The sequence below is a fragment of the Ciconia boyciana genome, chromosome 13, assembly GCF_034638445.1.
Source record: "Ciconia boyciana chromosome 13, ASM3463844v1, whole genome shotgun sequence".
Lineage (NCBI taxonomy): Eukaryota > Metazoa > Chordata > Aves > Ciconiiformes > Ciconiidae > Ciconia > Ciconia boyciana.
In genome coordinates this window covers 17,846,267-17,862,031 of record NC_132946.1, presented here as the reverse complement: position 1 = coordinate 17,862,031, position 15,765 = coordinate 17,846,267, and the positions used below count along the sequence as shown (strand labels likewise).

General features: G+C 53.4%; 1 protein-coding gene across 3 annotated transcripts in view; it reads right to left on the bottom strand.

Moving 5' to 3' along the window:
* Positions 1–14,148: 14,148 nt before the first annotated feature.
* Positions 14,149–15,765, bottom strand: part of DNAAF8 (dynein axonemal assembly factor 8) — a 95,730-nt gene continuing 94,113 nt past the window's right edge. For all 3 annotated transcript variants that reach the window (XM_072877981.1, XM_072877980.1, XM_072877982.1), the window contains one exon: positions 14,149–14,682. In XM_072877981.1, coding sequence (XP_072734082.1) covers positions 14,605–14,682 — 78 coding nt within the window. In that variant the 3' untranslated portion in view covers positions 14,149–14,604. The remainder of the gene's footprint in view (positions 14,683–15,765) is intronic.

The following is a 15,765-nucleotide window of genomic DNA, read 5'->3' as shown; positions in this document are numbered from 1 at the left end:
GGAGGGGAGGGGCTGTGGGGCGGGGTGGCAGCACCCATGGGTGGGGGGGACCCAACCGCCCTCGGTGCAGCCCCCTCCAAACAGACAGGGCTGCCTGCCGCCAAATGTATTCCAGCCACGTCCGCAGGCTAATTTCAATTTCCTGGTAATTATGCAAATGAATGTGGATTTAATTAAGGGCAGATTTCATTAAAGTCTTCTTGGGGAAATGAGAACAGGGTGGGGGAGAGCGAGGAGGAGGAGGTGGCGAGGAAGGCGAGATGAAGGCACTGCCTGCCCTGGAAGATGAATGGCTGCAGGGGATGCCAGTGGGATGGGATCCCATCCCTCGGGAGCAGGGGCCCCGCCTGCTCCCTGCCACGGCCCCCATCGCGGGAGGGCTCAGGGTCCCCAGCCCAGAGGCGGGGGCTGCGTGGGGCAGGCGCGCGGCGTGGCCGGGGCAGCGCCCGGGATAGATCCCGGGATAGACCGCGGGAAGATGGGGCAGCGGCTCCTCCAGTGCATCTCCATCACCTCCATCCCCGCTCCGGGGACGAGGGCAGCAGGCAGCGAGCCCTGTTCAGCTGCCGACTTCAGCAGCGAAGGCTTTCATCTCATTTCCCTTCTCATCAGGGCAGGGAAAGCATTTCTTTGACACGTGATTTATTTTTTCTTCCCCCAGCTAAAAATACAGATTTGGCCACGCCAAAAGGTCTGGGAAATCAATGTCATTGTCACCAGGCGCTGGCTGGAAGGACCCTCCCCTCCCTGATCGCAGACAAAAAAGGAAACGCTGCCATTTGACGTCTTCAAAATGAACCACTCGGGCTGCTTTCAGCTGAACTGTCTTTAATTCAAAGTGAAATGGCTAATTTTATCCCAGCAAGGTCGGGGATGCTGAGAGCCCGTCAGTGCCGGGCGGGTGGGGGCTGCTTGTCTCCGGGTGAAACCTTCAGACCCAAAAAACGTGGCAAAAGCAGCGGCTCAGCAAAGCCATCGCCTGCCCGCGTCCCCTCTCCCCGCTCCTGGGTCTGGCTGGGAAGGCGGCCGCCCCGGTGCCACGGCTGCTGACCTTGGGCAGTCCCCGAGCGATGGATGAGCAGCGCGGGCACTGCTCCGAAAGAAAATAACTAATAGATTTGTGCAGATCCTCGAGCCGGCCGCGAGGCTGGAGGGAAGAGGCACAGGGTGGCAGGTGTGAAAATGGCGTGGGTGCTGGATGCAGGATGGGTGCGGCAGGTCTGACCCCACCAGTGTCCCGTAAAACCAGGTCCTTCCTGAGCTGGGAAGGCCAGGAGGTCCTGGCTGTGACAGCAAAGCCTGCCCGCCTCTGATTTCATCCAACTCTCGATTTCTGGAGCTGAATTTTGCCTGGTTTTGCTTAGAGATGCTAAGTGAGCCACAGCAGTCCCAGCTAAAATACTGGAGGTTGAGAGTAAAAATAACTGTGAATGATCTGCTCGTTTGGAGCACAAATGATCAATGCCAAGCTGGCATTGCCAAAAAAAAAAAAAAATCCCAACCCCAAACAAGCCCTTTAAAAGGAAATGTTTTGCCGCGAAGATGCCGCTTCAGCTCCCCAGTGATTCAGGAGGGGCTGCAGGATGAGGCCCACCGCAGGCATTCCTGTGCATCCCCAAGCAGAGGGGGGAGCGCAGGGTCTGGGCTGCCAGCAGCTTCCCCAGCCACCACACAGAGACGTCAGGGGGATGCGAGCCCGGTGTGGCGAGAGTATTCATTAAATGTGCTGCTTAGGGCTGATCCGCTTTCAAGAGTTTCCAAAAATAGCGACAGCACCAAGCTGAGATGGGCGTTGGAAGGAAATGTGACTCATGTACTACCCAGCACCTGAGCAAAATCGGACGAGCTCGAGGCCGCCGTGCAAAGTGAGCAACCCCAGCGAGAGCAGGAGCTGCTGCGCAGGGGTGCTGCCGAGAAGGGGGTCTGCTTTAGGACGCGCAAGGGCACCTGATGCCCTTTCCGGCGGCTGTGGAGCTGCATATGGCGGGGATGCAGCTTGGGCTTGTCCCCTGCCTGTCCTTCCCGCAGGGCCCCTCCGCTGTCTGTATTTCCAGCTGCCAGGGAGATGATGGACACATGTCAGTCAAAGCCTGATGGCCTGAGAGGGCCCCTGTGGGGACAAGGTGCCAGAGCCAGGCAGCAAAAGCTGTCCTGAGGTGGGGAAAAAAAATCCAGCCCAGTGCCACATGGGATGGTTCAGCAGGGCCACGGCTGGTGGCAGAAGGGAGAGGTGACCTTGTGTGGCAGATCCGGCCACCTTCGGACAAAGGGAGAGCGGAGCTGGCTGCACCTCGCTGCACCTCCATCCCCATCCAGATGGTCTGCAGCCCATCTCCTGGGCAGGTCCCTGCTCGGTGGAAACAACCCCACGAGCATCCCACAGGGAACGGCTCCAGGGCCAAACTCTGCCGGGTGCCAAATGCCTTTACTCCAGCCTCAGCCGGCTGGGAGGATTTCGGCATGGGGCAGAGGAAGGCAGGAGGCTGCTGGTGTCTCCGACTTGGCTGCATGCTCCCTGCAACGGGTTTGGACTCATTTTTTTTTTCACACAAAGGTGTTTCTTCCCGTGGAAAACCCAGTTTTTTTCACCAGGGTATTTTTGCTGAAAAACGGGTGGGTTTGTCAGCTTTTTGATCACAATTTTGGGGTACGGGGAGCACACCCAACCCTGCATACCCCCCCGCCACCCAAACAGTTGGGTTACAGGCTCTGGCTCCGCAGGCATCCCACGTTGCCATGACAACTGCAGCATCCCAGCCTCGGCAAGGACAGGAGATCTCCGCCATCCCCAGCACTGCCTCGCCCAGACACGGCTCAGGATGCCAGCATGGGCAGCACCCCAAGTGCACGGCCGAGCGTAAGGTGCTGTTTAGGCTGGCTCCTAGGTGCTGGTCCACACTCCTCTGGATTTAGACCTTCCTTCACATCCCTCTGAAAGCCACAGGGCTGGCGGGGGCAGGAGAGGCTTTTGCTTCTCACATGAGGATCTGCCCACTCAAAACCCCTCCGCAGCCAGGCAGCGTGTGCCCTAACTGAGCCGGTGCACAACTCGCACCGCTGCGGGCAGGTCTCTCCCCCAGCCGCCCAGCTGCAGAGCGGCAGCTCCTGCCCGCTCTGGCTTCACTGGCTCCCGGCTGGCAGAGCATCCTTCTGCGAGACACAATGTCCCCAGGCTTCCCCCAAACCCCTCCCGTCCTCCCTGGGGGGAACAGGGTGGGTGGTCGGCTCCTGGATCACAGACCCTGCTCCCCCAGCTTCTGAGGCAGCAGAGCCGCCGGGGCCTTGGGACCCGTGTTACCCCACGCTAATTAGAGCCTCACCACGGACCCATGTTACCCCACGCTAATTAGAGCCTCACCACGGGCGGCTCTTGCTCTCAGCAGCCTCACAAGACCTCAGCTCTCAGCCTGACGAGATCCTGAGCTAAACCCTCACTGACATCGGTGGCACCAGGCTGGGGAGAAACTAAGCTCCTCATCTCAGATGCTGCTACAGCTCCAGAAAGGTCTCATTTGAAAAGCATTAATACAAGATTAATAGAGGCTTTAATAAACAGTGAATCAACCGCTAATGGAGCCCAACTTGTAAGCCATCTGTAACACCTCAGGGGCTTAAAGGCATCCAGAACATGTCTGGAACATGCTTAAAATGGATGTTAATCACCTTGTAGCCCTGAAGACACCACACCGGAAAGAAACTTTAGGATAAAAGGTTGCAGATGAGACAGGAGGACTGCCTCATCCCTCCAGCCGCTTTAGAGATGGTTTAATTTACAAGCATTGCCCCGGTCCAAGCACTGGCATGAAGGCAGGCAGAGGAATTTGGGTCATCCTTGTGCCCCCCCAAGGCTGAAGCTGGGTCAGAACCCCACAAAAAAGCAAGGCCAGTTTATCAGGGACAGCCCCATCCCACCCCCACGAGAGGGCACCTGTCCTGGCCAGGGAGCAGGGGCTGGAGGGGTAGCAGGACACTGCTCAGAGCAGGGCAAACACCAAAGCTGGCCTCAGGTCCCTCACCTAGGGCTACATCACACTCCGCCCAAACAGCTTGTCCTTGTGCCCATCAGCACTTCCCCTGCTGAAGCCTGCACCCACCGCTCCATCCCCCTGCTTTGCACCTCCCCATCTTCTCTGCTCCCAGCACTGGATAATCCCAGAGAGCAATTTAGATCCCCTCCCTCAACCTCCTCTTCTCCAGAGTGAAGGAGGTCCAGCTCCCTCAGCCTCTGCTGGACTCACTCCAGCTTGTGACACATCTGCAGTCACTCGAGGGACTGACCCTTCCCCAGCCCGGTTTGAGGAGCCCTGCAAGGACCCTGTCCCAAGGACCAAGGTAAAGACTGGCAATTAATGCCTTTAGGCAAGACAGATGGCACATCATGACTCCGAGCCCCTAACATCCCTACATATGATCACCACCCTAATACAAGCTTTTGTGACCCTCAGCAGTTCTTGGCACCTTTTTTTATTACCACTGGCACTCCTGGGGGGGTTCAGCTCTTGCCTTAGATAGGAGAGATCAATTTATTAACAGGTCTTTAAATAACAGTTACAATTCAGTAATTCCTTAAGATCTTACAATAGTCCTTTTCTGACTAAGAAACATATGTATAATATCTACCAAAGAAAATAACACCCAGTTCGATAGATGCCAGGCGACTTTATCTTGTTGGGAAGAGAAGAGTCCCAGTTCTGTTAACAACTCGTAATTGCCTGGATACCATTTTCACAGAATCGCACAGGTTGGAAAAGACCTTTAAGACCATTGAGTCCAACCGTAAACCTAACACTACCAAGACCACCACTACACCCTGTCCCTAAGCACCTCATCCAAACATCTTTCAAATACCTCCAGGGATGGCGACTCAACCACTTCCCTGGGCAGCCTGTTCCAATGCTTGATAACCCTTTCAGTGAAGTAAAATTTCCTAATATCCAGTCTAAACCTCCCCTGGCACAACCTGAGGCCATTTCCTCTCATCCTATCTCTTGTTACCTGGGAGAAGAGACCGACCCCACCTCTCTACAGCCTCCTTTTAGGCAGTTGTAGAGAGCGATAAGGTCTCCCCTCAGCCTCCTTTTCTCCAGGCTGAACAGCCCCAGGTCCCTCAGCCGCTCCTCACAGGACTTGTGCTCTATGCACATTTTCCACGTGCCCCTAATGGAAATCCTATAAATTTCATAGTACCAGTGTTTGTCAGTTCTTGAATTCAGCCTTTTAAATGTTGATTTTTTTTTACTTTCTCCACCACTGCATCAGCCAATGATGTTAATTTGCTTTCATACCTCACTGTGACATCCACAACTATAGCTCAATTTTCCTTCACCAATACCAAATCCGGCTTATATAACTCATTCTGTTCATCTCTCACTGGCAGCTCCTGGAATACCATCCAGTCTTTTTGGCCTCCTCTGTCAATAGTTCGCGTAACTGACTGTGTCTCTTTATCCTGGCGTCCTGTACCACTGGATAATATCCAATGATATGGGAACAGGTCTCGTTTTCCACCTGACAATGTCAGCACAATTTGATTTGAGTTTCTTGTCTTCTCCTTGCTAAAAATTCTCTCATAGGGTAGACATCAGCTCTCAGTTGTAATGCCTCGATGAGCTTTCTATGGGGAATGCCCCCTTTAAAATTCCAGCCAGCTGTTACTGATCTTATCATTCTCAAAGTTGGAAATACCACGGCCCTGGGAAACCAACTTGGTCCAGTTGACAAATTCTTGTCTTCACCAGTTACAGGGCCTCGGAAAGATGACTTTTGGATTGGGCATCTCCCATTCTGAGACTGGTTCCTCCCTGCCCGGTCCCTCTGATATCACCATAACTGCTCTCAGGTCCCATATAGATGGAATTTTGTCCTTATCTCCTCCTGCTGCAATCCACAACCTTTCAAATTTCTTCTTGATACCTTCCTGCCGAGCCACCGCTCTTACTGTTTCATCTGGGGACTGCGCAATTCTGTGTAGTCTTCGGGCTTGTACACTGGGAATCAAACCCGACAGCCCGGTAATACCTAGACCTCCATCCCGACTGCTGGAATACAGGATGGCATCACAAGTACTTGCTGGAAGGTGTAACCATTCCTTGACTGCTGCTCAAATTCCTGAGTCAAGAGGTTCCAGGTGTGTTGCTTTCACATCAGCCTGGTCTGCCAAGTAGATCAATCATGGAATAGTACACCCTGTCAAGATGTCAACCTCCCAAAATGGCTTTAGTGCAGCCTTCCCAATTCACTGTAACCATCCGTTCACTTTCTCCAGTAGTTCCAGTTTCGATATTCCAGTCCATGGGTCAATATGCAGGCCCAGGTACTTCTCAGAGCTACCGGGTTCAATCATATTGAGGGGGTGCTGTTAATTGTCCATGGAGGACAGTCATTGATTGTATATGAGTCTTGTTGGACGGATGTAAAATCCGTGGCCCTTCTCCCCTTGTGTCTTGAGGCCAGTTAGTTCACTAAAGACCTCCAAAATTTCGATGTTTTTCTGCATTCCTTCCCATGACCCACTCAGCAGTACCAAATCGTCTGCGAAGGCTGTAGTTGTTATGCTTTTCAAACAGTGTTGAAACCCACTACCCTCCTCCTCCAACTTGCATAGTAGGGGTCCACAGAGAAGTTAAATAAAACTGGGGACATTGGATCGCCCTGTTTCACACCCATCCGAATCCCAATGGGATCCGACTGTTCATTCTTCAGGTCAATACGAGTACTGATGTTATGATGCAGATTCATAATCAGGGCAATCATATGATTGTCCATGCCCTTCTGTTTAAGAGCCAAAATGATGCAAGAATGGCTCACGGTGTCAAGGCTTTCGCTAAATCAGCGAAGACTACCCCCAGGGGCTGATGCTCCTTTTCAGCATTACGAATTAAAAGCTGTAATGGCTTCAAATTTTCTGCACATCCTGATGACTTAATAAACCCCCTTTGTCATGGATTAATGGGACATGCCTTAGTCAACCTCGCTGTTAAAATCCTTGAGAACAACCTTAAAGTGGTTGATCCAATGGCAATTGGCCGCCAATTGTTGATGTCATTCTGGTGCTCTGGTAATGCAGAGTTTTATATTAATACAGTCTGACATTCTCTTACCATGTCCGGTATGGTACCAGATACCAACCATAGATTGAAGACTTCCATTATTTGGGTGTAGTGAGGCTCTCTCTCAATGAGCTCTCTCAAACTAAGCCCATCCAGTCCTGGTGCTGCATTCTTACTCATCTCCTTGATGTTTTTGGAGATCTCTTTTGCCATGACTGTGGCTTCGAATATGGAGTTGTCCGCTTGACCAACAGTTCGAAAAGCACCTAGGCCCTTGAATGTTCCCGGCGATTCCCATCTCAACTTGAACACTTTGTGCACCTTGTCAAGCGGTATACCGCACCTCAGGGATTCCACGTCATCCAGGATGATACTGGCAAGTTTCCCTCTATCCAGGTAAAACAGCTGCTGGAATTGTAGGAATTGCCCCTGCTTCTTGGCCCTCTTCTTCATCCACTCCTTTGGTTGTTCTGAAGGAGCAGCCCTGCAGGCCCCTTGGTGCTTCTGACCTTGGCTGGCTTGCAACTCAGTGGACCTCATAAACAGGCACGAATAGTAGTCCTCCGCTGCCTCATCGATCAAACTTGATGGATCTTCCTCTCCTTCAAGCACCTTTTCAAAGATTCCCTGAAGAATGGGCAGTTTTTCAGATGTTATCCAATCTGAAGTCACCCTTCAATAATGGGACCGCAGTCCTCCTCCTATGCCTGACCCAGCGTCCACAGGATGTTCTTGTTCTCTTTCCAGATGTTTCCTCCACTCTTGATCTTTTTCCCTAGTTACAAAGACCTGCCTGCTCCAGACAGGGCACCATGGTGTACTGCTCTGCAGAGCTCCTTGGTCACATCTGCCCTCGTGGGCATTGCTTGTTGAGGCTGGCCAGGATAACTTGTATGGAGCAGGACTGACTGGCTGACCCACAAGATGCCTGGGACACTTGCTTGGCTTCAAGTCCAAGTGGACTTCAATATTTGGAGGCTGCCAGACATGCTGCCTGACACACTCTGGAGGCTGGGCATCAGAATACAGTCTATGGGTGTTTGAGAAGTTCAGCAGCAGATATCCAGAAGACAGCGGTAGTTTAGTGGCCAGGAGCTTCCTGGTGGTCTTTAATTTGCTTCATAGCACCATTGTTCAGTATGTTCAGGTCAATGTGTCTGGATATCTCCCTTTGGGGGAGAGGAGCAGCTCTGCAGGACCTGGGGCACTTTGGTTGGCATCAGCTCTAGCTGGCTGAAGCAGACCAGGATTCTCTGTCTGCTTGCAGGATCAGGAACTGAACATCATCTTGGCTGGCTTCCAGGCTTCCCAAGGGAGGCTGGATCTTGTGGAAGGACAGGCATGGGGTCAGAGACTGGAACCAGCACAACAGTCACATTAGTCTTATAGTGAACCCCCTGCAGCATGAAGTATCCAGCTCTGAGTCATTACCCAGCTTTCGACTGGAGACAACCCACAGCCATTCTTGGGAGCCACTTGTTCATGGCAAAGCGTTCTCTGCTCTACCATGGAGTAAGCCCAGTCCACTGCAGACCAGATCTGCAGGTCTGAACAGCTGCTCCACAGCTCTCAGGTAGACATTCACTGGCCAGTCTGCTTTGAGAGGATGTCAGCATCTCAGTGCACAGCCACAAACAGCTCAGGATCTTCTGCCAGAGCTCTGGAAAGGATGAGTCCCACACCCAAAGTCACTGCTCAGAGCATGGAAATGCAGCTGTCTTCCAGTAAGAGCTTCACAGCCATGTGAGTACCTGCAGCTGCATAGCATGAGCTAAATGCATTCTCCAGGCCCCAAGCAGTGGCTGCCAGCTGAGGGTAACATTCAGCTGAGGCAGAGGGGCAGGGACATCCATTCTGCCCTGCCCTGCTCCCTCCTTCCCTAAGTCAGTTGAAGAAGTCACCCAGATTTCAGCCGCAGACAGGTCAGCCAGGACACCGCAGCACTGAGATCTCCTCTATTAGATCAGCACTAGCAGCATAACAGGGTCTGCCACAGTGCACAGGCATGTGGACAACAAACATGGAGCATCACTCACAGCGGAGGAAGGTCTTGGGCAAACTGGTCACAAGCAGGTCCACTGGAACCACGTGAGGATCCTGATCAGCTGTGGCAACTTGGTGATCTTGCTGGAGACAAGAGTCTTCATCTTCAAAATCATCTTTGAAAGCTCACAAAGATCTCAGGAGGTTCCTGATGGCTTGCAGATAGCAAACATCACATAGGTCTTCAAGAAGGCGGACTCCAGGGGGTCAGTGTACAAGGTAACCTCCAGATGCATCCATTCACCTGGCAGAGCTGCCAGGCACAGCCCCGAGGTAGAGGCAGGCCCAGGACCCCTGGGCCCAGCAGAGCCCCACCAGCACAGCCCTGGCCCGCCCTGCGCCTTTATATACCCCTGCTGGCAGCAGCAGCTGCATGCGATTGGCCAGGGCAGGAGCAGGGACATCTGGGATTGGCCAGAGACAGCTGGGCAGCGGGGGATTGGTCAGGAGTCCCTGCGTCCCAGGCCAATCCCAGCCTGCGACGGGTCTTGAGCCACAGGGAGGAAGAGCCCGGCTGGTCTTCTCCTGCAGGACCTGAATGGATGGATGGATGGAGACCGACCAACCGACCCTGCAGCCCCTCCGCTGAGCTCCCCGGAACACTTGCAGTACCAGCAGCCCCCAGCTTAACCCTGCACCGTGTGAAAGCGTCCAGAGCCTCTGCCCTGCTTTAACGGAGCAAACCCGACCGCTCTTTGGGACGGGGAGCAGTGTTGCTGTTGGGTCGTGGCCATGCTGGGGCCAGGTGAACCTGCACAAGGCGCTGCCAGCGCCGGTCTCCTGCATGACCCAGTTAGAGCAGCTCAAAGAGCTCCTGGTGCACCGGGCTGGTGTTTCTGCCTGCACCATCCGCTGTTCCAAGCAGTTTAATTACCCACATCTGAGTCATCCCCAGCCCCGCTTTATCAAAGCTTGCAGCCTTGCAGACAAACCGCCCTTTGTCCTCCTCCAGCCCCTGTCAATGGGGAATTGCCAAGTACCAATTAATTAGCGGCTCCTGCTGTGACGGGCCTGGGAGATGGTGCTCCAGGAAGATGGAGATCAAGGAACGAGAGGGGCCGCTGCCCGCCTGATGGGACAGAGCTGGGACTAGAGCCTGGGTCCTGATCCCACCCCAGGACGGTGACAGGGAGGCACGTGCTTCTCCCGGCGGGGACCAGCCACTACCCCTGCCATCCCGCATCCTGGCCGCTGCCCTCACTAATGCCCAAGAGCATTTCAGCTCTCGGGCATGGCCAGGTCTCTTGTGTGGTGGTCCAGCAAGCCCTCTAGGTGCAGAGACACCTGGAAATCCAACAGTGGCAGCTCTCGGCCAAGGGAGAGGTGCTTATGGCTATGCCAGCTAGAGCAAGGCAAATATTTGTGAGCATGGGATCTGTGTGGACCAAGATCATTCAGCCTGGCAAGGACGGCCGATCCGGTGACAGCTCCAGCAGGTCCGTCAGCTCCTCCTGCTTCCTGAGCCAGCCATGGGCCTCCAGAGATGAAAACCAGCGCCCAATTTCTAGGCTATGCCTATGCAGTTCACGGGGAGGGCAGTAAATCCTGTTTGCTGTGCAGCGGTTTTTGGGCTGGCAGGTCTGAGCAGTGATGTGAGACACCCCCGGTGCTCAGCAGGGCTCATGTGCATAGGGCTGGAGCAGAAACAATTTTTTGGGGTGAATGTAGATGTTAAGAAAAAAAATAAAAAAGGAAAAGACCTATTCTGGCCCAAATCAAATCCACATGTTGGTGTTAGGGGGTTGTTTCAATTCCAGGTGTCGCACGTTTTCAAATCTGCTTAATACAGGAGGAGTAAGGTTGATGTGGGACATCAAAGTGAAATACCCACAAGTTTTGCTCTGAGGTGATTAATTTTATTTTGGGGTTTTCCTTGTTTTAATTTGGGGGGGTCTGTGTGGAAGAGTTGGTTTGGCCAGACTGCAAAACCTCTGAGCAGCTGCTGAGTCTGCACTGATGGCTGAAAAGAGGGTCAGCAGAGAGATGTCACCCACCTCTCCTGGCAGCGGCTGGATGCTGATGCTGACCCAGGGACGCCTGGAGAAGGGCACAGCCGGTGCACGCTCACCGGGCGGGAGCTGCTCTGGCAGAGCGGAGCGGGAGAGCGGATCAGCTGCCAGTTGAGCTCCTCCACCTGTGAATCGCACGGTCACGTGCGTGTGCCTGGCTTAGTGCTGATAAGGGAACTGTTATGGCCTTCCTCTGCTCACCCGGCTTGATATCAGTGTCCTGCTGCTGCTGGCGGCAGCCAGGTAGCGATTTCTAGGCCTAATTGATAATTAGTTAAATCTGTCCTTGGCACAAAGGAGAACACAGTGAGCTAGAAAGCCATGACGTGAGTGTGGCTCTCCGCTGCCTGTGATAGGGAAGAGCACCCAGCACCTCTGCATCCCTCGGGACACTAATTTGCTCTAAGTCGGAGCGAAGGGCTCGTGTGAGAGCTACGGAGCTCTCCGTGCAGCAAATAAATACAACGTGCCCGCACCCTGGTGCTGGGGTGCAGCAATGAGCTCTGCACGGGATGAGGAGCTGCTCTGCACCCCGAGGCACAGGCCTATGGAAGGGAGGTGATGATCGGGCCGGAGCATGCCAGGAAAATGGGAGATCGGCACTGGGCGCTGCGCTCCTATCTTTCTTACCACAGGACCCCAAGGAGTTAACACAAAATGCCACCTACTGTATTTTATCTCTCCTCCATTGAGGCAGCTCTGACACTGGCAGCAGAACAATGCTAGATTCTGATTAGCTCTGGTTTTCCAGCAAGAGGGGAGGCACAAGAGGGTGGGGAATTAATACTATTCTGCATAATTTTAAATCTAAATTCCATTTCTTTTCTTTTCTTTCTCTAGGAAGCAAACAATCTAGGGGGTTTTGTACTCAATTTCTTGCTTTTATAATCTAAATGAATTGTTTGCAAGTAGGAGCCAGCTGCAAAGCTGGCAATCTCCGATCAAATCTGCCTTTCTCCTAGTTCTAGCAATCATTAATTTGCTCCTCAGCTCTGATTAGCTAATCCTGGCTGCCTTGTGGCAGTTTGCAGGGAAAAACAGTGTGTGAGCTGCAGCTCCCTTTGACAGAGCTGGAGCTGGCAGCGGGGTGACGGGATTGATTTCTGCAGGGTCTGTGGTGCTCCTGGTTGTCAGCTCTCCGGAGAGGAGTGGGGTGCTCTGGGAGGAAAGGCTGGCGAGGTTATTTATGGAATCCTGGCATTTTGGAAATATCAGAGGATGATTCTTTCCCCTGCTCTGTGCAGGGCGTGCTGGTTTGTTATGCCGAGACTAATTAGCTGGGCTTTAAAATAGGAATGGGAGACACTGCAGCAGCTTCTCATTCAAAAATATCTGGGTGCTGCCCCATTTTTATGACGCTGCTGGTGCACCTGGGGGACGTGGCAGAGCTGTTACCTCTATTTCATGCATAGGGAACTGAGGCATGGGTCTTTGCTTGTTGGGGGATGGAGGTTCACAAAGGACAAGCCTCAGCGGTGGGGCTGTCTGCCAGGGGACGTGGTACGGGGTGCCTTTTGTGCCAGGCCCTGGTTTATTACATGGCGAATTGAGTCGTAGCCTCAGCTCCTGCTGCGAAGCTTGGAGAGCTCCTGCCTGCTGGCAAGCACAGACTGGGCCAGGGGTGCCCGAACGGGATGTCACCTGGCCAGGCTGACTGCTGCCAGTCACCAGAGCATCACCTCCTGATGTCCAGCTCCCTGTGATCCCATTTTTCACAGATCCAAGGGCCCAGGCGAGTTGGACACAGCACTGGTAGCCCACGTGCTGCTACGCTGGCTGGGTGCAGGGCTGCTGCTGGCCCTGTGTGCCCCCTTCTTGCACGTAGCTCTGCAGGCCTTGTGTTTCAGCTGCATTTTATTCCAACACGCTCCTTCTCCAGATCAAATTCCCTGAGTGCTGGGGGTGGATCCTTTTAATTTTCATTTGTTTCAAAGCCGTACATGGCTTACAAGCATGACAGAAATGCGCCTGGAGTGCAGGAAATGGCCTACTTAGCTGCAGGAGCAGAGCAGGCTTTTCCATCATGCTGACTCCTGGGACCCCATCCTCCCGGGGGACCAGGGCAGCTGCCTGCTTCCCTCACGGGCACACATTTCTGGAGCTTCTCTTCAGGAGATGCTCGGTCCCACCATAAAGCCCAAACAGCCTGTCCAGGCAGAACAGTGCTGGGGAGCAGAGGTTTGGAGGGTCCTTCCAAGTTCTGACACCGAACTGCTGTGCGAGGTTGGGGCAGGTTGTCTGTGTCCCCCATGCACCCAGCTGACCACGACAATCTCTTTTTGCTGTTTCAAGGTAGCTTAGAGAAGGGGAGAGACTGAGGCAGGACTATTACCAGCTGAGCAAGCAGACCTTGCAGGCCAGACCTCTAACAGCTTTTGGACTTACTGGACACTTTCAGCCTAGTCTGAAAGGGGACAGAGATCTGAGAGGTGTTGAATTCTCACAGTTTGTGTGAGCTAATGGCTGGGGAGAAGAAGGACTCATACCAGGCTCTCATGGAGGGAAAGGCCGTGCGCAGAAGGGGTTCACCCTGCCAGCAGCACCCAGAGGTGGGCTGGCCAGCCAGCTGCACACTGCTCTGCCTTAATACCACTTGGTGAATGCACAGAGACCGTTCTTGCCACGTCTGTGATGTCTGGAACTGGATGCACGCGCATGTCTAAGTCTTTGCCTTAGCAGGGCAGACAGGAACATGAGGCCTCCTGGGCTGAGAAGAGTCTTCTCCAAAGGAGCTGAATTTGCCCAGTGAGTCCCAGGAAGACTGAGGACCTTTGTATTAAGGCCAGCTTACTTGCCAGAGAGCTCACAGAAAGGACTTGGCCAAGGAGGAACTGCACTAGGATCAGCGGCTGCTGTAGAAGGAGGAACAAGAGGCAGGGTTGTGTGCCCATGGGAGGGCAGTGAGCTGGGGCTGGGCAGAGACAGTGGTAACAGGGCTGCCGGAGCAGAGGCAAGTGAACATTAAGCTGTCCAGCTTTTAATCTTATTCAACGGTTCTACCTGGTGTACTGAACTCTCCAGGGATCCAACCTTCCCTCAGACTATTTCCATTTTATTTACTGTGGTTTTGTCTTTGGTTCAAAGAACATAGTAGCAGCAGAAAATGGAGTCTCTCCATAATGTCTTTGGGGCCTGGGGAAGATGGAGTCCCCAAGCACCTGAGAGAAAGACAGCAGCAAACCCCTGACCCTATTTACTTGCCGAGTTTTTCCCAGCCAGATGAATGCTCCAAACCTTGCTCCATGAACGCAAGCAGATTGTCTCTGAATGCATTCCACTAGAAACCACAACTACAGTTCAGAAAGATTTGTTCTGGGCACTGATCCTTCCTCCCACTGCTCTCATTTATCTTACTGATGCTAATACCATACTTCAGACTTTATGTTTTAATGACAAACAAATATCAGTGCTCTTAGAGGCTGGGAGTCCCCTGTGTGTCCATCCGCACAGATACCCGCAGCGGCATCCACCCATGGGCTGCTTGGGGCCCTTGACCATCTTGGTTAGCAATCCTGGGATTCAATTTGGTGGATGCTCTCAGATGTCAGGGATTCAAAAAGGCAACAGAGCAGCTCTTCGGCCTGGGGAGAAAAGAAGGAAGGGATTGGGGGAGAGCTGTGATTTCTCTGTATTGCAAAGAAACTTCTTTTCAGAGGTAGGTTTTTCATGCATGCTGCAGGCAGGCAGCATAGTGAGGACGTTTACCAGGTTGAATTAATCCCAGCACAGAGGTGGCTATGAGTGTCCCACAGCAGGGAAATGTCTGCTAGTTGTAACCATTGTTTGGGCGTTCTCAAGATTCACATTTTCAAGGAACTGAAGAAAACCAACAACATGCAAAGTGCCAAGTGGGAAATCTAACTCCCTCCCCTGGCTGCTCTGCCTCTCCTTCCCAAACCTCATTCCTGTGCAGTGCTGTTGGCGTGACTGCTTCAGAGATGGGGAGGCCAGCTTCGCGCCAAGGGCCTCAGGACCAGTCTGTAATTCTGGCTGCGCTAGTGAACACTGTGTTCCTCTAAAGCATTATACATGCCGTGCTGACAGTCCACCCCACACAGCTCTTGGGGCCCTCCTCCTGTCAGCACTCTGCTTCTCCTCATACGTTTTTAGGTCTCTCTTATAGGACTCCAGCCCTTCTGCCTGCTGCTGAGGGGCTAAGGATCATGCCAGGAATGGCTGGGATGTGTTTTCCCTGTGTTGCTCTGCTCCAGTCCCAGGTTTCAGCTGTCTCTGCAAGGAGGGAGATGCTGGAGCAGCCATTGCGGCTGCTGGGAACAGCTTCAGGGCTCCAGGCAGAGTGGAGGGATTAGCGCTGCCTGCCAGTGGAGGTTCAGCTGCACATCCGTGGGCTCTTACTGAGGAACGGCTGTGCAGAGACCGTGCCGTCTCCCTGCTCTGACCCGCTAATGGTGGGACGGCCATCCCAGCCTCATGATCTCATCCCAGCCACAGTGCAGAGCTGCATGTGGGGAGAAACTGTTCGGCCACTGGACATCCCAGTCACGAGGCTGAGCACAGCACTCCCTGACAGCTCCCTCATTGCTGGGGAGGTTCCAGCCTGGGTATGGACCAGGTGCAGGGGCAGCTGGGACCGCCTCACAGAGGCCCTCTGGAAGTTCAACAGCCCCTCATGGTGGTATCAACAAAATGTGGCTCTATCACTT